The following is a 20,797-nucleotide window of genomic DNA, read 5'->3' as shown; positions in this document are numbered from 1 at the left end:
ATCCTAAAGACCATAATTTCTTTTGGAGAGATTTCAAAGGATAGAAAATCAAGGCATTGTAGGTCTACTATCACGAATAACAATTTCACCTCTTGGCGATTGCCATCCTCGCCTTCATTTTACATTTGTAATTTGCATATGCATTATCTCTTGTTTTAAGTAGTTGGAAGTAGAATTATACCAGGGGACTTTCTCATCTTGCAGTACTGTGGAAAAGACCCATCAAAGGCTCGCTTAAGTAAAAGTTGTCATGTGCCTGTCAAAGTACTCGGATAAAAAAATACCAATTGATGTCTTTAATTTGACTTTAAGATCATCACATGAGCTTTTCTTTTTTCTTTTTTTCATGCGGAAGTTTGTTGCAAATGGTTGTTTGCTTAGCATTGTATTCCCATTCTTAGTATAAAAATAAAATGTGTTGATTGTTCCATTGCCTTTTGTCATCTAAAAACAGATGATGTTTGCTTATACAGAGATGTTAACATCTTTCCCACTAGTTGCAACCGACTTTATCTTGGCATGCAGGATGTCTAGGAAGCTATTCCTCAGCAAAGTACTCCAATATATAAAGGAAAGGCTTCTGGATGCGAAGTATGCATGTGGCTTCTTATTCAACATAACTGGATCCCATCCACTTGAGTTTATAGAGGTAAGTGTTGACAATTGGGAGCAATTATCTTCAAGTTGGTTCTCCATGATTCAAGCTCCTGATTTGTCTCTACTGCTAGCTGTACAGATAGACTAGAATTTCTGTAAATATTTGATTGTATCTCCGTAGTTATAGCTTTCCTTATATTTATCAATTACGGTCCTAAACTATGGGATCTAAAACTGTACAAAGGCTATTTATGCCGATCAAGTAGAAGAGAAATGTATTGAAGCTTTTCCTCATAAACTTTTTTTTTTTGACTGGGTATCAAAGTGGTTCTTATTATTAGTTCTATATCATCATAGCCTGAATTCTCATATACTTCTCGCACCATGACTAACGACAAACTCGAATCATCCTCTGTACCAGTTATCCTTGTGCAATCAGAAAACCCCGGCTTCACAACCAGTGTCATTCTTACCGAAGTCAATTATGATGTCTGGTCCAAAATCATGTAAATGCAGATGGCAGGACGTGAGAAGCTTGAATACCTTAAGGGTGAAACACCTCCTCCGCAGGTTACTGATGCTTCCTAATCGAAGTGGTATGCTGAAAATCAAAAGGTCAAAGGATGGTTGCTGACTTTGATGTCACTGGAGATTATGAAGCGCTATCTTAGACTGTCTACTGCACGTGAAATCTGGACTGCACTGGCCAAAGCTTTCTATGATGGGTCAGATGAATCGCGACTTTTTGCATTGAATCAACGGGCATTCTCTACCAAGCAGGTTGGGTCGCCCTCATTCCACCTATTATGGTGATCTGGTAGAAATCTTTCAAGAGCTAGATCATCGTGATAGGATTGTCATGAAGGATCCCAAAGATATTGTCGCCTATAAAAAATCAGTTGAGAGACTGCGGGTGCATATCTTCTTGAATGGACTAGATATAGATTTTGAACAAATTCGAGGTGAGATTCTTAGGAAGGATCCTACACTCGATCTTGAAGAAACTTATGCGTATGTTCATCGTGATTCTGTTCGCCGAGCTGCATTGAATGGTGAACCTGAACACTCCAAGTCATCTGCCATGGTGGCGCGCCGAGTCAAGCCTCAACAATCACAAACACATCCGAAATCAGATCGAACATTTGGTCCGCCGAATCATACTATTGATCAAAATCGGTCATCTAATCGTAGCTATGAAATAGGAACTGCAAAATCAGAACGTGTGTGTACTCATTGTGGTGAAACCGGACATACTAACTCACAGTGCTATGAATTGATTGGGTATCTAGAATGGTGGGATCCTGCCAAGGCACCCCGCAAACGAAATTCAAAGTCAAATCATCATGCTTCTATAGCCGTGGTCGAACCTTCCACTAACACCAGCACTCCTGAGCAAGCCTCTTCTTTCATTGCTACATCTGGGAACGTTGGTAAGGCCTTTCATACTTTTGCTCCTGTTAGTCATAGTGAATGGATAATTGATTCGGGTGCCACAAATCACATGACCTTTGACAGTAATCATATTCAGTCCATGAAACCCTCAAACCAACATATAGTGTCCACAGCCAACAGTACTTCCTCTCCCGTTGTTGGAGAAGGTTCAATTTCCCTTACCAAAAATTTGAATTTGGATTCTGTTCTGGTTGTTCCTTCTCTTAATCATAACTTATTGTTTGTCGCTCAAATAACCCTTGCTTTGAACTGTATTGTGATTTTTTGGCCTAACCTTTGTGTGTTTAAGGACATCTAGACTCGGAAGACAATTGGTTGTGGTACTAGGAGAGGGAAGCTCTACTATCTTGATTTAATGTCGGCAAGTTCAAACTAGTTAGCTCAAGTTTTCTCAGCTGATACGTCTGACATACTTCAGAATTCAGAAATGTGGTTGTGGCAAGACATTTAGGTCATGCATCTTTTGGATATTTACAGAAATTGTTTCCAAAGCTCTTTTCTCAATTAACTGTTTCAGACTTCAAGTGTGATATTTGTGAACTGGCTAAAAGTCATCGTGTTCCATTTCCCATTAGTATGAATAGGAGTCCTGTACCTTTTATGGTTATTCACTCTGATGTATGGGGGCCTGCAAATACTTCTTCTTTGAGTGGAGCACGTTGGTTTGTTTCATTTATTAATGATTACACTCGTATGACTTGGGTTTGTTTAATGAAATCAAAGAGTGAAGTTAGTTCCCTGTTTGAGCAATTTCACAAAATGATAGCCACTCAATATCAATCTAATATTTAGGTTCCTCGTACTGATAATGGTGGAGAGTTTATTAATCAAAACTTGAAACAGTACCTTAATTTCCATCGGATTGTTCATCAGACGACTTGTCCTTACACCCCTCAGCAAAATGGGGTTGCAGAGCGCAAGAACCGCCACCTTCTTGAAGTTGTTCGTGCTTTCTTGTTTGAAGCTCATATGTCGACTTGTTTCTGGGGTGAAGCCATCACCGCTGCAGCTTATCTTATCAACCGAATACCCTCGAGTGCATAACAATTTCAGACCCCCTTTTATGCCCTCCATAATACTATACATGCTCCTACCATACCGAATCTGTCACCTAGAGTTTTCGGGTGTGTAGCCTTTGTTCATCTTCATAAGCCATTAAGAAATAAATTGGAACCCCGAGCTCTTAAGTGTGTCTTTGTTGGTTATGCTCAACATTAAAAAGGTTATCGCTGCTATCATCCTCCCTCTCGCAAATTATATGTCACTCTTGATGTTGTATTTTATGAAGATAAGATGTATTATTCTACTCTCGAGTCTTCAATTCAGGGAGAGAATAGAATTGAATTGCAGACTCTTAATCATCATTTGGACATGTTGGATATTATAAGTGGTGACAATTTGGAAGCTAGTGGTGAATGTCCAAGTGATGGTGACACCGTGGATAATAGGAATTTGGAAACTAGTGGTGAATGTCCAAGTGACGGTGACACCATAGATAACAGGGGTGAGAATCAAGATCAAATGGAAGTGTCGTCATTGTCTCAGCCATCTTCCTCCTCTCATGACGTACCGGCTAACCAATTGTCTTCTTCAGTTGATACCATGCCCGTGTCTCAAGTAAATTCTGAATCTGAACCTCACCTAAAAACGTTACCTCTCATGATGTACCGGCTAACCAATTGTCTTCTTCAGTCGATTCCATGCCCGTGTCTCAGGTAAATTCTGAATCTAAACCTCACCTAAAAACGTTACCTGATCGAGCCACAAGAGGGAAACCCAAAGTTAGCTATGAACCTATTCTCAACTCCAAATCTAAGTATCCCTCAAGCAACTCTGTATCCTACCATAAATTGTTAGATGAAAATAAGGCATTTGTGAATCAATTATCTGTTGTAACTATTCCTAATAGTGTGCAGGAAGCTTTAAAATATCCTAGATGGAGGGAGGCGATGAATGAAGAAATGAAGTCCCTTCAAAAGAACTCAACGTGGGAAGTTGTTGACTTGCCTGAAGGGAAGATACTTGTTGGACGTAGGTGGGTCTTCACCATTAAATACAAGGCTGATGGAACTATCGAACGGTTCAGAGCAAGACTTTTTGCCAAGGGATATACTCAAACATACGGAATTTATTATATGGAGACATTCGCACAAGTGGCCAAAATTAATACTGTTCGTATTCTACTATCTCTAGCAGTGAATCTTGACTGGCCTTTGCACCAGTTTGATGTAAAGAATGCATTTTTGCATGGAGATCTCCAAGAAGAAGTATATATGGAATTGCCTCCTGGCTGTAATCTGCAGACTAAAGGCAATAAACAGGTCTGTAGGTTGAGAAAATCCCTATATGGTTTGAAGCAGTCTCCTAGAGTGTAGTTTGGAAGGTTCACAAGCTTTATGAGGTCCATTGGTTACAAGCAAAGTAATTTGGATCACAGTCTCTTCTTGAAGCATAATGAAGAACAAATCACAGCCCTTTTTGTGCACGTTGATGATATGATAGTAACTAGAAATGATCTTGAAGAAAGGAAAGCACTGCAGGAGCATCTTGCCCATGAGTTTGAAATGAAGGACCTTGGTGAATTGAAGTATTTTCTTGGAATTGAAGTTTTAAGATCAAAGAAAGGTATTTTTCTGTCACAATGGAAATATGCCTTAGACTTATTGAAAGAAACTAGTATGACAGCATGTAGTCCAACTAGCACTCCTATGGAAGAAAATCTGAAACTGGGTGTGCATCCGAATCAAGTTCCTACTAACAAGGAACGCTATCAGAGACTGGTTGGAAGATTAATGTATCTTGCACATACTCGGCCTGATCTAGTTTATGCGTTAAGTGTTGTCAGTCAATTTATGCACTACCCAAGCGAAGAACATATGAATGCTGTCAACCGTATTTTACGCTACCTGAAGGCATCTCCAGGAAAGGGAATTTTATTCACAAAAGGAGATAGTTTGGATGTTAAAGGCTATACAGATGCTGATTGGGCCGAGTCTATTGAGGATAGACGTTCTACATCTAGTTATTTCACATTTGTAAGAGGAAATCCGGTTACTTGGCGAAGTAAAAAACAAGAGGTAGTTGCTAGATCCAGTGCTGAGGCCGAATACAAAGGAATGGCTAAGGCAATATGTGAATTGTTGTGGATCAGAAATCTGATGCAAGACTTACACATTAAGCAAGTCAGCCCTATGAAGTTATACTGTGACAACAAGGCAGCATGTGACATTGCTCATAAGGCAATCTGGGTCATAAGGCTATACAGATGCTGATTGCGCCGGGTCTATTGAGGATAGATGTTCTACATCTGTTTATTTCATGTTTGTAGGAGGAAATCTGGTTACTTGGCGAAGTAAAAAAACAAGAGGTAGTTGCTAGATCCAGTGCTGAGGCCGAATACAGAGGAATGGCTACGGGTTGTGGATCAGAAATCTGATGCAAGACTTACACATTAAGCAAGTCAGCCCTATGAAGTTATACTGTGACAACAAGGCAGCATGTGACATTGCTCATAACCCAGTTCAACATGATAGAACTAAGCATGTTGAGGTTGATAGGCATTTTATCAGGGAAAAACTGGAAGCAAAGTTGATTGAAGTTCTTCATGTTCGATCTCAGGACCAGCTTGCTGATGTGCTGACCAAAGCAGTGTCGAACCAGGCGTTTAATGGCTGTCTCAACAAACTAGGCATGAGCAACATATATGCACCAACTTGAGGGGGAGTGTTGACAATTGGGAGTAATTATCTCCAAGTTGGTTCTCCATGATCCAAGCTCCTGATTTGTCTCTACTGCTAGCTGTACAGATAGACTAGAATTTCTGTAAATATTTGATTGTATCTCGGTAGTTATAGCTTTCCTTATATTTATCAATTACGGTCCTAAACTATAGGATCTAAAACTGTACAGAGGCTATTTATGCCGATCAAGTAGAAGAGAAATGTATTGAAGCTTTTCCTCATAAACTTTTTTTTTTTGACTTTAAGTATTTGTTATAATTTATTTTATAGACCAATTACTTCATAAATTTTCTCTATGCTGCATTTCACTGAATGTTGTGCCTTTTCTAGCCTGTATGAATGGGGATGAAGTTATACTGGCTAATGTCTTTCTATCTTTGTCATATTGATTCCACAGGACAAGCATAACCTAATGGAAGTTGTTCAAATGTGTCACTGACTAAAGGCACTCCAACTTTCTATGCAACGTGATGTGAACTCGTCCTCCACTTATCTAGAAAATATTCTCACATATTTGCTCCTTGCACTTTCACATCATCCTTCATGTCCTAATGTTGATGAATGCAAGGAGGTTCAAGCATTTGAATCAATTTACTGGTATCCTTACTCTGTTGCATTTGTTGCTATGTACAATTTACTTGTCTTTTAATTGCTCTAAATGAGGATTCTACAAGCCAATATCCAGTTACATTTAAATCTGTGTTTATATTTCCCTGTTCTGTGTATGCAATTTGGGAAAATTGTGCAGGCATAGGTGCTAGGTGTTACATATTGATAGAAGTGTCTGAGCCTAATTTTCAATGGCCATTATATATGCCAAAATACAAGGGCCAAAAATAATTTCAGCATTTTAAAGAAGTTTCTTTTGAGAAGAAGAAATGGATTTTAGTGTTGAGTGAGCATATGTGTGTTGGAATGCTTTCCACATCTGTAACGCCTCTTAGCTCTTTTAGCAAAACTTTTTACCCATTAAAAATAAATGAACTTAAAGTTACAGATTTGCCAATATAGTTATGCTTTTGGTATAAAAGACATTTTTTTTTTCATATAATATTCTAGAATTACTTAGCACTAATGCTCATACACTTAAATAGGTCATACATTATACGTGAGGTGCATTGTAACTTGTCGTTGTAGTTGATTGAGAACAATGCTATACACAATTTTGGGTGGGTGCCACAAAATTTTTTTGTCCCTCATTTATCATATAACTCCATAGCAGAAGTAAAACATTATAGAGAAGACAAAACATAAAACAATCTAAAACCACTAAAAAAAGGCAAGAACAAATCATAGCTGTCCACAGCAAACCACCTGTGCTCAACTGCACTGGAACAGTAGCATCCACATTGCATAGAACCCAATTCAACATCCTCTGCTTTATCCAACATCCTCTGCTGTCTCTCAAAATAGACCGCACACTGCAGCTGCATGATCAGAACAAAGCAATAGGAATTGGAGCATCCAACTTCATGGTAGCTTAAGTGTGCTATTGTCTGTTATATTATTCGGGTTGTTGTTGGCTTTTGTTTTCTAGGATTTGGAAGGATATCTTAAAAGTGCACATGGTGTAAGATTACGTTCATTAGTGGCATTGTCATAGAAACATTAGCAATTAGATGCAAGCTACTTACATTTGAAACGAGAAGTACTTACAAATATATGCATTTTGGGAATGCTGCCTTGTGTCCCGCATGATTTGTGTAAATCAAATATAAGTAGCTTGCATATACATAAATAGGTCATAAATTATATGCAAGGGTACTGCCTCAATTATTATTATAATTATACATAATAGCTTGTAAACAATTTTAAGGTATGTCATATTATTGAGATAGTCTTTGGCTTCTATTTTCTCGGATTTGATCGATGCGTTAAATATCTTCAAGGAATACACATTATGTATAAGTTTTGGATCACAAAATTTAATTGGTTTTATTCATTAAAAAATTGCAATTAGATTCAAGCTACTTGCATTTGCTATTGTGAATACTTACAATTATATGCATCTTAGTCATTTGGCCTTCTGTCCCCCATGAATTTTGCTGCATTGATACATGACACTAGAAAAAATATATGCGCCTAAGGTCACGTTGATTTTGAAATGCAAATGCATGCTGAGAGTAGAATTTCCTTACTCTGCCTGAAAATGCAAGGTTAACTTGTGTCCTTGAGACAACCTAGCCACCTCTGTTCCAATGTAAGCTTTATATTTTTTAAGGCAATTGCATTTTTTTTCTTTTTGTGCTGATGCACAGATGTGAAGGTGGGCAATCAGGAGTTTCCCAAAAAGGGAAAAGGAAAGTCTTTCTACAATACTATCTTCCAAAATATAATGGGAAAGGTACTGATGGTATGTTTGGTTGGGGATGCAAATCCACATGTTTGTGTCATAATTTATTTATCTGATGCAAGGTTTTGGTTTTATGTACTACATTATGTGCCATTTCATGTTACTATATTCTTAACTTCCTGTTTAAGTTTTCTTACTCATCAGTTGATGGTAGCATTCAAACAATACTGACTAGCCAGATAATTTCCTAGATAAACAGTAACTGTTTTGTTTGACATTATGATTTTGTGGAACTTACAACATATAAGCATTTCCTGAAAGAGAAAAAAAAAAAAAAAAGATATGTAGTGTGCGTTGGCTGTTACGTACAATAGTTGTCAGTATTAGAGAACCTTGGGTAACAACATTTAATTAATCACATTTTATGTGTTGGTTGGAGATGTCTTTCTTTTCCACCTTTTATTCTTGGACAAAATTCTGTTACTAGTTAAAGATTACTGCTCCCAATTCCCAAGACAGAAACTGCGCTACTGCCAAATCATGGTTGAAATAATAGTAGGACCTTGTTCCCACTTCAATCATGTTGGTTGGAAAAGGCTGTAAAGCAGAAGATTGCTCAGTGTGGGGCCTTCGTCCTTGTTGCCTAAACCGAGGGCATTAAATATGCTAGGGTAGCCTCGTAAAGCACAACTTGGGGGCACACTTGAACATGCCCTAAATCATTATAATCTTGAACTCCTAGTTCTTTTAGTTGGGATGACTCGATTTTATTTTATTTTTATTTTTTTTGGTTTCTGTTTCTGTTTTTGTTTTTGTTTTTGTTTTTTTTGTTTTTTATTTTGGTTTTTTTTTTTTTTGAGTGTGTGTGTGTGTGTGTAGGGATAGCTCAACTTCATGGCTTCTCAGCATGGAAGTAAAAAATTTTGAGATAACAGGAAGCTGAGTTGTTAGGATGGACTTGTTTAACACCGTATTTATTGTAAACTCCACTATTCTTACCTGCAGGATTTATGAAGGTGTTGTGCAATCTTATAACCCAGGAAAGAAGAAACACGTGGTAAAGTATGAGACTTGTGTACTTCTCTTAATTATCCCTGTCCAAATTGTCCCCTTCCTTGAAGACTTGCTGAATGATATTTGCTTCAAAGATACTATATGACGATGGAGATGTGGAAGTTCTCCAGTTAGATAAGGAGAAGTGGGATGTTATTAGTGAAGGTTCCGAGCCTAGCAAGGTATTGATCTATCTATTATCGAGCAATCTTTTCTTCTTTGGCTAAATTGCAAACTTTTAGCACGGAATATAATGTGTTCAACCTTTTTCCAGCGACTTAAATCATCGAATGTTTCCCCATCCAAAGGAATGTAAGTATCACTGTCAAAAGCTTTTCTTTCCACGATTCAGTTTTGTGTCATTTTAGTTAATTAAAATACAGTTTGGGCAGTATATGGTTGATATTATGCAGAGAGTAGGTATTTTGAACCACAACATTGTAAAAACTGATATGAGGGTCCTGAATGGATCCGCTGTATGGGATGCTTTGCCGATTTTAAACTCGTCTGAAATTCTTCTACCTTTTCTTCTGGTTTAAACTAATTTGCCTGCTCTTTACTTCCTAGGAGTTCATACTCGCAACATTTTGGACATGCTGCTTCACTGCTCCTGCACCCAAATCCACCACTGCTTTCTCTTCCACTTTATGCAACTAACTGGTGTCAAGTCCGTTGTCGTTGTAGTGGGCGGAATGATGTGATTTCATACCCCAACTGACCTATGTGAATAGTTTGGTTTCTGAGCAATGAGATGACTACCGGTGATGGTAGGATTATGAATCTTACTCAACTCGCAGATGCCAATTGACTGGTGTGTGCTTGTTCTGGGTTGTTCATCTGCTGGGACCCATGGTCCCCATGTATGTGTCATGGCCCAATGGCTATGTCAGAGTGCTCATCTGGTAGGCCAACGGATTAAATAATTGACACTTACAATCATTATCTGGCATATGTGTGTCACACCTAATGGCCTGGTGAGCCATTTTATCTGTTCACACCAGTTTCAAGGTGGGGGTCCACCCGATGAATGGCCTGATGTACAGGTGGCAAATTGGCATATGTTGGGGACTAGGAATAAAAAATCCAGTCTTACAAGTAGCCATACCAGGCAGGGTACTTGGTTTCGAGAATGCAATTTCCATTATACATCTTGTACATTGTTGTTGCTACAGGTCAGCCAAGGAGGAAAAAAGTAGGACACATGGTGCCTCAAGACGAAATAAGAATCCTTATAAGAAGTATGGAATTTGTATGTTGTGGGTATTTAACTATCTTTCTTGCTTAGTGAATTCTGAAAATTTGTGACATGCTTTCACCTTCTAGATTCAGGAGGAAAACGACTATTAAGAAAAATGTAAAGAATAGCCATAGTGGAATGTCAGAAAGCAACATTGGTGCTAATGCCAACAATTACGCCGAAGGAAGAGCTACCCCTGAATTATCAGATTCTCACCCCGACACTTGTCCTGAAGTCAATGAAGTTAATTCAGGTAAAGCTACTGCCACTTTCAAAATCAATGGTTTGTCTCTTGTTCACCTAGGGAAATGCAAAATGCCCACAAGATGATAATTTCATCCATTGGCTTACTGTTACCTGTTGTTGGTGCCAAATTCAATACATGCACTTCTGTCCTTACCCTTGCAACCTCACTGAGTGCCATCTGCTCCCTGTTGTGGCTATGATGTTTGTTACATGCTCTTCACACCCTCACTGAGAAATGAGAATAGTACTCTGCTGTAATCAGTGTAGCTGATAAATTTTCTTAAAATATTGATTTAGCTACCTCTTAAAAAATTAATGAGTGGCACTTAACACATCATTTTGTGGAAGGATTTAATTATAGTCTTAAGATACGTACTATTTAGGTCATGGGTGTAACTTGGATGAGTCAACTCGAACTAGGTGATATCCAACCCGGTTCGACACCTCGAGTGATCCCCCCCATTCATCCTTGAGTTCAGTGATTCGTGACTTTGACTGAGGACTGAATGAGTTGATCTGAATCAACGAGTCTTTTAACCATGGTAGAGCTCTTCTCTATTCTTTTGGTTTCTCATGTCCTACTTTTTTTCTTATTAGATGATTTTGCAAATGAACAAGCATCTCCTTTAGCAGCCGCAAAGGAGGAGGAACGAGAGGCCTCATCAGACCTAGAAGAATCAGACAGGAGAAAATGGATTCTTCTGACAGAGGAGCTGCAGGAGATTTGGATGATGAACCTCTTGTAATCTCTCTTTGCCTTCTCATCTTTGGACTAGATTGCTTAGCATCTTACTAGTTATTCTCCCTCATTTTGTTATGTTTCTTCCAATGCAGAGTATGTGGAAGGTACCAGGAGCAAAAGTAGCCTAGAGCTTGGAGACTGGCCTTCTCTTTGAAAACTCAAATGTTGGATTTGGCTTTGTTGCCATTGTCCCAACCATGGTCTGTCGATCTGAGTTGCTGAAGGAAGACAGACGTTTTCGTACCTACAATAGATGTTGCTAATAAACTATAGTAACACAAATGCGGCGATAAGGGCCATGTATATGTAATTTCCATGGTTATTGTATGTAGCATGTGTTTGTAGCCGTCTTGTGTAGAGAAGTTTAACCACTCATCTTGGATAGGTCATAGCCAAAAAATTACACATCCAACAATCCTAACCATCTGATTTGTTCCTTCAAATGGACTGTTGAAAGGAATCATCTTGTGTGCGACTTCTGACTATTAAATTGGTATGCTTACCCCTTGGATGTTGCTTCCCCCGGATTTTTTTACTTTGTCTGTCAATAGTAGGTCCATTGATCCAACTGTTAACATCATTTAATCAATTTGGGTTTCGGTTAGGGTCCATCCAAGAAGCGGTTAATTAATCGGATGGTCTGAATCAGGTGCATTGGCTAGACTAGTAAGTATTGAATTTCCAGGTATAGTTCATTCATTATCAGTTGCATTTTTCTTATATTCGAGAGGACACCTTTATTTGAGATGTGTGACAATTGTCGCTTTCTGAAGTGAGCCTGGTGTGAAAGGATCATCTCCACCTTTTGGCGTCACAGTACAACTGTGGCCTAAAATTTGTTGTGACCTGTCATTAGTACAAATGATGAATTACGTGGCATGATTTCTATGTTTAATGGAATAACATCTTTGAACTTGGGAGGCTTCAGGGTGATGGCCCATCCCTTATGTGTCCCACATCATCAACAGCTTGGACTACTAGAAATAGAAGGTAGCTGGTCCACAAATCACTGTCCATAAATTTTAGAAAATAAGAAGTGCATTTATTTGACAAAGGAATGGGAAGCCATATGCACTTTCCTAACTTGTAAATTAGGACATGCCATTCTCTGGGAACATTGTTATAAGAGATGAGCTGCTTGTTGGATGATTGCATCAAAGTGCTATAACTAATATGGCCTAATTTACTATAAAAAAGAAGGAAAAAAGAAGAAAAGAACAGAGATTTTACTTGTGACAATGTGGCATACTTCATTGCTTAGAAAATATAGGTTGCCACTCATCACTCCTTTAGCGAGGATTTTCTGATTGTAAAGATCCTTCACAAACGAGGAGTGTCAGCATCATTATCATTATCTAAGCTTTATTCCAACTACCTGGGGTTGGCTATATGAATCTGGTTTCCCTATTTGACTCCATCAAGGGCTATACCTTTAGTAAGATCATAAGTCATCAATATTTTCATAATGCCTTCCTGCATGTCCTTTTGGGCCTTTTACAATGAGTGTTTATAAAAATAAAAATAAAAAATAAAATAAATGACTCTTTGAAAGTATTGGAAAATTGTCAAGCTTGAATAAATTTTCTTTTGAATATATGTCGAGGTGACGACGACCATGCAAGTAATAGGTAATGTAATGCCATCACCAATCCTTAGGCATGGGTTGTACTATCCATCTAGGTTCAAATTGAGGTTTGGGTTTGTTGAAGTTTGGCACAGACGGGTTGAAAGATGAAGAGGAACTAGAAGTAGTTTGGCATAGAGGGGTTGAAAGATGAAGAGGAACTAGAAGAAGTTTGATAGGAGACGGGCAGAGCGTAGGGAAAAAAAAAGGTAGACATGATGGGTTACCAATAATAATTTGGGATCCGTAATGATTTCGAGAAATTTGTTTGAAGGAATGCATAAGGGCATATTGACTAGGTGGTTATTGTTGTGAAGGCCTCGTGGAACATTTATCCAAATAAAAAGAGTTGAAAAGTGAAGGCAATTAGCATTGTTGTGATTTGTGGATCGGCATAACTGACAATGCAGCCTGTGACAACGAGCAAAGGCCATGTAATCATTTTCCAACTATTTGGAATATTCAGGATTGGAGATTTCCATTTCTCTTTAATTTGAATGCTTACTAGTCATAGGTAGCGATGGATGTTATATCCATATGGCCCATCATTCCCTGCCTCTAACGGCCTTGTCGGTATGGCCTTTTCAAATAAGAAAGGTTTCATTTTTTTAATTTAGTTTGCATCAATTAGAGAAGCATGCTTAAAGACATTGGGAAGGAAGGGATGCATTGACGAAGAAGGAGAGCCTTTGAAGAGAGAAGGAATTATAGAAGTCAATGGAATGATTTTGAATAAGTTTTGGTGAATGAGATGGTCTTTGGAGATGGTTTTAAAAAAGAGAACCAGGGTTGTAGATGATTTTGGAGAGTGAGGTGAAGTTGGGGATTAATTTGGAGAGAGTGATGGAATCATAATTTATGGGCTTTTATCTAAATAAAAAAATGGAAGGGGAAGGTAAAGAAAAATGTGAGAAGATAAAAGAAAAGTAAAGAGAATCTTTGGTTTTGAAGCAATAGATGATCTTGAAATTCAAAATATGGACTTTAAAAAAAGAGTTAAAGATATTGAAAGTAAAAGATCTGAGAAAGTTGGAGAAATAGAAGAACATATAAATTGTAGATCTATCTTTTATTCTTTTATAGCAAAACTTTAGGGAAGAAAAGAAGAAAGGATATTCTTTGAGGGTGGTGTGGAGGATATTCTTTGAGGGTGGTGTGGCTTGCAAGATGATTGCTATATGTCAAAGGAGTGATTAGGTTTTGATGATTGGTTGTTTAAATACCATGAAGTCTTATCTTTATTATTGTAATTAGAAAGTGAAGAAGAGAAAAGAGAGGAAGAAAGAAGGAAAATTCCCTATTTTCTATATTCTTACTCAAAGCAACACGACAATATATATATATATATAGATATATAAAGGGCTATTTGGATGCAAGAAAAGCTGTTTGTAAAGCACCTTGAATTTGCACATTGACACATCTAACACATGTAATCGAGATTGATGCTGGCACACATGCATGTAATTGAGATTGATGCACTGAACTTGGGATGAGCTTGCTCATGTTTATTCCACCTCTTCACAGGAATCTATCCTTACTCTTTTTCTTCTTTTTTTGGTACAAATATATCCTAGCTATATTCCGCCTTTCAAGGGCGTGATGTCCTTATTATTATTGTTGTTGTTTTATATATTCTTATGCATAAATAGGTTTTAAACCATAGAGAAGATGTCTGCTCTGGACTGCGCATGCTGGGCACAAATTATTATTTTTTTAATAAGCACACACACCCCCACACACTCACGCCATAGTGAGATTTCACCACCCATGGGTACTCGAACCCTTGACCAGGTGTTGAAACTCCTGAGTGTCTACCACTGGGGCAAGAGTAAGGACCCGTGAGACTAAGTGAGCCAAACCAAATATGCTATTAAACAAGGTTTCATCCAGTATCTAATTACATACTTTCCACGTGTACAAATTTTTGCAAGGTTTCATCCAGTATCTAATTACATACTTTCCACGTGTACAATTTTTTTTTCTTTCAATCTACATTTACAATTCTCATTTGATACATTCAACAATCACCATTTTCAATCAAAGACAAGTTTTCTATTCTCATCAATGACTCCTCGTAGTAGGACACTTGCATGGTCCAGTCAATTGCACAAGATGTTTACTAGTTCTAGCAAGCATTTCCTGTGCTGCAATATGAAAATCACATCAGTTGAATGATCTAATCCATCCATATGTGCATGGGACTTCTTTATTTATTGCCAAACCATGGTTGGGATGGTTATGATTTTCTGATAAAATTGATTCTTTAGAACTGTAAGCAATAGACGATGGGCCTAACAGATGGATGGCTCACTGCTGAATAGGCCTACTTTCCCAAAAATTATGTTGACTTTCCCATAAATTATGTTGATTGTCCACTAAATAGTTATTGTTCAAATGGTATGAATCATCTTATTTGGTCGGAATTTTACATGGTGGCCTAAGAAATACGTCCTGGACGTAATGCACAGCCCATATAGCTTGGTTAGACTGGCCAAGTGTCCCCTTGCAAGTAGAAAACTGCATGTGATGATGATTTCCACGCTTCTTGGCATCACAAAAGTCCAACTCGAAAATCACCACATAGTAACAAGTGATTACTCTTATACGGTTACACCCTACGTACATGGATGTGGGAAGGTGAAAGAACTCTGTGTGTGATGATCGAAAAATACAAAATATAAAATATACATGAAACACCACTCTTCTTCGTGTAAATGTTTGCTTAGCCCACATTTGTACTATTCTTTGTTGAACGTTAGTTTGCATAGCCCACATTTGTCTAGACCATTGGGAAAGAAAAAAAAAAAAGACCAATGGCTAGGTAGGCAACATTAGTTAGATCATTCAGCTCATAGATTAAGTTATCTTGTTGCTGAGGTGGGCCAAAATTTGAAAAACAATGAGATAACTTAGACATTATTTTCATTTTTATTTGTTTGCAGAAAGGTGGGAGCACACCACCTGTAATTTTATTGATTTGAAAATAGTTATGTACAGCCATTCAGGTAGGTGCAAATACAGGAAGCAACTGCGACACATATCATATAGACCAACCAAAATACACACACACACACACACACAAAAAAAAAAAAAAAAAAAAAAAAAAGCAAAATACACAAAATTACAAAAAGGAGAAAACAACTAAAGCTTCTTCTTTCTTTTTTTTTTTTTGGTAGACACGAACTGTACAAACATATTTACCCTAGCTCCAATCATCTCACCATCATTGCCATTTAGGAAACCCCATGGAAGGAAAAATTAAGGAATGCATTCTATCAATAAATATATAGAATTCTCTCCTTCCCTTCCTCCAAAGTGCTAGGGTCCAGAAAAGCATCCCTACACCTACTCCGTGTCCAACTCCAAATCCTATCCACATTAATTCCCAATCATATTTCCTTTCAGATTGCAATGTTGACAGAGGGGACGGTGGTGCACTCTCTGCATCTTCGCATTTCTTTGATAGTGGAGGTCCACACAATCCTGAGTTCTCTTTGAATGATTCGCTGTTAAATGTAAGAAACTGCCGGCTTTGTGGTATTTTTCCCACGAGAAAATTTTGTGAGAGATTCAACACTGCAAGGAATGTTAGATCTGTGAGCTGCCAAGGGATCTCTCCAGACAATTTATTATTTGAGAGATCTAATGACTCTAGATCCCTTAGATTCTGAAGTGATGTTGGAATTCCGCCGGTAAAATCATTGTTGGACATATTGAGCACAAGGAGTGACTCTAGATCTCCAATTGATTCTGGGATATCCCCATGAAATTTGTTCTCCGAGAGATCCACTACAGTGAAGGCAGTAAGGATCTTTACCACTTCCATCATTAGCCCTTTGTTGACTACGGACACTTTGTTTCGATAGTATATGGAACTTCTGTTTATCATTGTGCCAAGGACCAAAGATTGGGATTTGTCATCTTCCATCATTGCCTTCCAGCTCTTGAACATATTTGATGGCAAATTACCCTCAAAGCTATTGAAAGAGAGGTCGAAAATTTGTAACAGAGGAAAAGGGTGATTTGTTAGAGGATGCCTGATGGTGCCGTGAAATTGGTTGGATCTCAAGACGAGAACACGCAACTGTGATAAAGCTTCCAACCAAAAAGGGAAGGTGTCATGTATTTGATTGTTTGCAAGGTTTAATACCTCCAACATTTTGCAATTGGCCAAAGACCTTGGCACTTGGCCCTCTAATTGATTCCCACTGAGATCAAGCGTTTGTATGTTACATCCCTCTTTAAATGTCTGAAGTAATGTGCCATTGAAAGCATTTCCTTGAAGATTCAACACAGACAGGGCATCACCAATCTCACCCAAACATGGTGGAATCTGACCAATGAAGTGATTGTGAGATAAATCAAGGACTGTTAGGGATGTTGCATTGCAAACTGATCGAGGGATTTCACCACCAAGGCTATTGTTTGAAACTGAAAAGAATATGACGAAGGGTGATGGGATTGGAAGTGAACCTTTCAACATGTTGAAGCTAAGGTCAATAACGCTATAGTTACTCAACAAAAGATGGGGAGATGGTTTTATTCCCTGCAGAACGTTGTGCGAAAGATTTAAAGAGACTAAAGACCCATTGCCAACCTCCCGTATCCATTTGGGTATTTCACCACTAATTTTATTGCAGGAAAGGTCCAGTTCCATCAACCGCACTTGATTTCTCAAGAAATTTGGAAATGTGCTGATGTTGCAAGAACGTAACAACAAAGATTGAAACTGGGGGAAGGAAACAAATGTGGAATTACCACTGCCATATTGGACTGACAAGTTGTTATCTGAAAGATCCAGAGAGTAAAGTTTTTTGAGATTTTGAAATAAGCCTAGCTCCACAACACCACTGAAATTATTGGAAGAAAGGTGAAGTAGTTGAAGCTTGGTAAGTTGAAAGATGAATCTCGGTATCATCCCCTGCAATTTATTGCTATCCAAATAGAGTAACTCCAGCTGTGAAGAAGAGACATTGTGGAACTCGCCTAATAGACCACTAAGTTGGTTACCTGTGAGGTCCAGTGTATGTAATGATTGGAGTGAAAACAATGATGAAGGAATTGGACCGCTCAATTTATTGGATGAAAGATACAGATATTGCAGTTTGGTAAGGTTCCAAAGTGAGGATGGTAATGATCCTGACAAGTTGCAATTGCTGAGGTCTAATTCAGTCAAGAATTTGAGATTACCGAGAGAATCTGGTAACTTTCCTGATAATCCAGTGCATGAAAGGATCAATCGCTGTAGAGTATTGTTTTGAGGGAACTCCGGCAAATTGATAGCTACAAGTGGATTGTCTGATATGTCAATGATTTGTAGATTTGGCATCTGGAAAACACTCTCAGGGAATTTTCCACGCAATCCACAATCTTTAAGGAGCAGGGACGTCAATGAGGATAAGTTCCCTATGAAATTGGGCACGGCAGAGGAGAGATTGGTATAGGTGAGGTCAAGTTCAGATAAGAAATGGAGCTGTGAAAGGGAAGAATTGATGGAGGCTGAAAGGTCACAACCTCGTAAGATCAACTTGCGGAGACTCCCTGGGAAGCTGGGCACTGCAGAGGAGAGATTGTTATAGCTGAGGTCGAGTTCAGATAAGAAATGGAGCTGTGAAAGGGAAGAAAAGATGGAGCTTGAAAGACTACAATAATGTAAGATCAACTTCCGGAGACTCCCTGGGAAGCTGGGCACTGCAGAGGAGAGATTGGTATAGCTGAGGTCGAGTTCAGATAAGAAGTGGAGCTGTGAAAGGGAAGAAAAGATGGAGCTTGAAAGATCACATTCTTGTAAGATCAACTTGCGGAGACTCCCTGGGAAGCTGGGCACTGCAGAGGAGAGATTGTTATAGCTGAGGTCTAATTCAGATAAGAAATGGAGCTGTGAAAGGGAAGAAAAGATGGAGCTTGAAAGACTACAATCATGTAAGATCAACTTCCGGAGACTCCCTGGGAAGCTGGGCACTGCAGAGGAGAGATTGTTATAGCTGAGGTCGAGTTCAGATAAGAAATGGAGCTGTGAAAGGGAAGAAAAGATGGAGCTTGAAAGACTACAATCATGTAAGATCAACTTCCGGAGACTCCCTGGGAAGCTGGGCACTGCAGAGGAGAGATTGGTATAGCTGAGGTCGAGTTCAGATAAGAAATGGAGCTGTGAAAGGGAAGAAAAGATGGAGCTTGAAAGATCACATTCTTGTAAGATCAACTTGCGGAGACTCACTGGGAAGCTGGGCACTGCAGAGGATAGATTGTTTCCGCTGAGGTCGAGTTCAGATAAGAAATGGAGCTGTGAAAGGGAAGAATAGATGGAGCCTGAAAGACCACATTCTCGTAAGCTCAACTTGCGGAGATTAGGGAGTGGCAAGTCTAAGGTCTGGCCCTGCAGTAAGATGTGTACCCAGTCCAGATAGAGTTCACTCAGATTGGACAGGTTTTGGACGACTGCTCCAATGCTTGGGTTTTCGAGTTTCAGGAAATGAAATCCAGAACCATTCCGATATTGATTGCGAGAAAGATCGAGAGAAACCAAAGTGGTCAAGCGGGAGAATTCCAGTGGGATTTGGCCGTAAAAGGATAAGTGAGAGAGGTTGAGATGGGTCAAACTGGTGAGCTGGTCAAACCCAGATGGGAATGGAGAGGCATCAAACTCGTTGTAAGCGAGGTTAAGCCTCCGCATGCTCCGAAGACGAAATAGGCTTTCAAAATCAATCCGACCAGAGATAAAGAGCTCACTGAGGTCGAGGCTGATCACGTGACCAGTGGGTCCATCGCACGTGATGCCTTCCCAAGAGCAGCAATCGGGATTGTTCGAATTCCAAGAGAGGAGAGTATAGAGGGTGTAAAAAGCAGGGAAGTCAAAGCCATTCTTTAAGTCGAGCAAAGCAGAGAAGTGGTGATGGTTGCATTGTTGGGTAGTGAGAAAGAGAAGAGATGATAAAAAGAAGAGAATGAGAAATGCTGGGTTTTTAGAAGAAAAGAGGATAGCCATTAGTTGATAACAGATGGGTGTTTGAGATGTGTCGGAATACAAAGCGTCAGCTTTATTTATAGACAAAAAGTGAAGCGGTTACTACTGTTAAGACTCATACGTGTGAAATACGAGAGCCGCTCGTGGTGCCCGTTTGATTTTCCAAATTCCAATATATGTGGGGCCCACCATGAAGTATGTGGCTTATCCACACCGTCCATTCATTATTTCAGCTGAATTTAGTTAATTAGAAAACAATTGAGGAAGATCAAAATCTCAAGTGGACCACACCACATGGAAAAGGGAATTTAACACCGACCGTTAAAAACTTCATGGGGCAACTATTTCCTTTGGTGTGGTCCATTGAGCTTTGGATGTGAATTATTTTTGGACTCGCTTTCTAAAATGATCTCTTCAAATAGATGAACGGTGTGGATATAATAAATACAACATTGTGATGCCCATGCAACTTTGATCTCATTTGACGAGCTCGGCAAGCGTCAGCGGTACGGGGATTTCCAGCCAAAGTCTTTCCCATGAAGTTCCTGCATTTTGATGCTAATGGGGCCCACCGTGATGTCTATGACAAATCCACACCGTGCATCCGTTTTGAGAGATTATTATAGTATCTAAGACCAAAAATGAGGTGGATCCAAAAATCAAGTGGGCCGCACGGGAGGAAACAGTAGGAATACAGTGTCCACGGTTTGAAACATTAGTATGGCCAGAAAGTTTCATCTCAGGCAAACTTTTGGGTGTTTTCACTTCATCACAGTGGTAATGACCTTATAAACGGTTTGGATGGCATATAAACATCAAGCTAGATTTGGATTGCATTGTTGGTACTGG

At 38.9% G+C, this 20,797-nt stretch overlaps 2 protein-coding genes across 4 annotated transcripts; one reads left to right on the top strand and one right to left on the bottom strand.

Annotated features, from left to right (window-relative positions):
• Window positions 1–536: 536 nt before the first annotated feature.
• On the top strand, window positions 537–11,835 carry LOC131255596 (sister chromatid cohesion protein PDS5 homolog A-like). Of its 3 annotated transcripts, XM_058256346.1 has the most exons (9): window positions 537–649; window positions 6,187–6,386; window positions 8,048–8,133; window positions 9,088–9,317; window positions 9,410–9,447; window positions 10,308–10,373; window positions 10,459–10,625; window positions 11,216–11,360; window positions 11,453–11,835. In XM_058256346.1, the coding sequence occupies exons 4-9, from the start codon at window positions 9,213–9,215 to the stop codon at window positions 11,481–11,483; spliced, it is 552 nt and encodes a 183-aa protein (XP_058112329.1). In that variant the 5' UTR covers window positions 537–649; window positions 6,187–6,386; window positions 8,048–8,133; window positions 9,088–9,212; the 3' UTR covers window positions 11,484–11,835. The 3 variants fall into 3 exon arrangements, with proteins under 3 accessions (XP_058112329.1, XP_058112328.1, XP_058112327.1); XM_058256345.1 differs by lacking the exon at window positions 537–649 and having other exon boundaries at window positions 6,067–6,386; XM_058256344.1 differs by lacking the exons at window positions 537–649; window positions 6,187–6,386; window positions 8,048–8,133; window positions 9,088–9,317; window positions 9,410–9,447 and having other exon boundaries at window positions 9,847–10,373.
• A 4,372-nt stretch (window positions 11,836–16,207) lies between these two features.
• Window positions 16,208–19,969, bottom strand: LOC131255075 (receptor-like protein 7). Its single transcript, XM_058255773.1, has 3 exons — window positions 19,379–19,969; window positions 18,766–18,862; window positions 16,208–18,540 (listed from the first exon to the last, which is right to left on the bottom strand). Exons 1-3 carry the CDS (start codon window positions 19,967–19,969, stop codon window positions 16,208–16,210), a joined length of 3,021 nt encoding a protein of 1,006 aa, XP_058111756.1.
• Window positions 19,970–20,797: the final 828 nt, after the last annotated feature.

This window comes from Magnolia sinica, chromosome 9 (assembly GCF_029962835.1).
Source record: "Magnolia sinica isolate HGM2019 chromosome 9, MsV1, whole genome shotgun sequence".
NCBI classification, from domain to species: domain Eukaryota; kingdom Viridiplantae; phylum Streptophyta; class Magnoliopsida; order Magnoliales; family Magnoliaceae; genus Magnolia; species Magnolia sinica.
This window is presented reverse-complemented; position numbering and strand designations above follow the sequence as displayed.

What these genes read in the sequence shown, in the direction of transcription:
- LOC131255075 (XM_058255773.1), bottom strand. Translation starts at nt 19,969, where the DNA reads ATGGCTATCCTCTTTTCTTCTAAAAACCCAGCATTTCTCATTCTCTTC. An exon ending in GTGAACTCTATCTGGACTGG is followed by an intron (nt 18,863 to 19,378) that starts GTACACATCTTA and finishes TCCCTTTCACAG; the next exon opens with CTCCATTTCTTATCTGAATT. An exon ending in CAAGTTGATCTTACAAGAAT is followed by an intron (nt 18,541 to 18,765) that starts GTGATCTTTCAA and finishes TCTCCTCTGCAG; the next exon opens with TGCCCAGCTTCCCAGGGAGT.
- LOC131255596 (XM_058256344.1), top strand. Translation starts at nt 10,159, where the DNA reads ATGAATGGCCTGATGTACAGGTGGCAAATTGGCATATGTTGGGGACTA. An exon ending in AGTCAATGAAGTTAATTCAG is followed by an intron (nt 10,626 to 11,215) that starts GTAAAGCTACTG and finishes TTTTCTTATTAG; the next exon opens with ATGATTTTGCAAATGAACAA. An exon ending in ATTTGGATGATGAACCTCTT is followed by an intron (nt 11,361 to 11,452) that starts GTAATCTCTCTT and finishes CTTCCAATGCAG; the next exon opens with AGTATGTGGAAGGTACCAGG.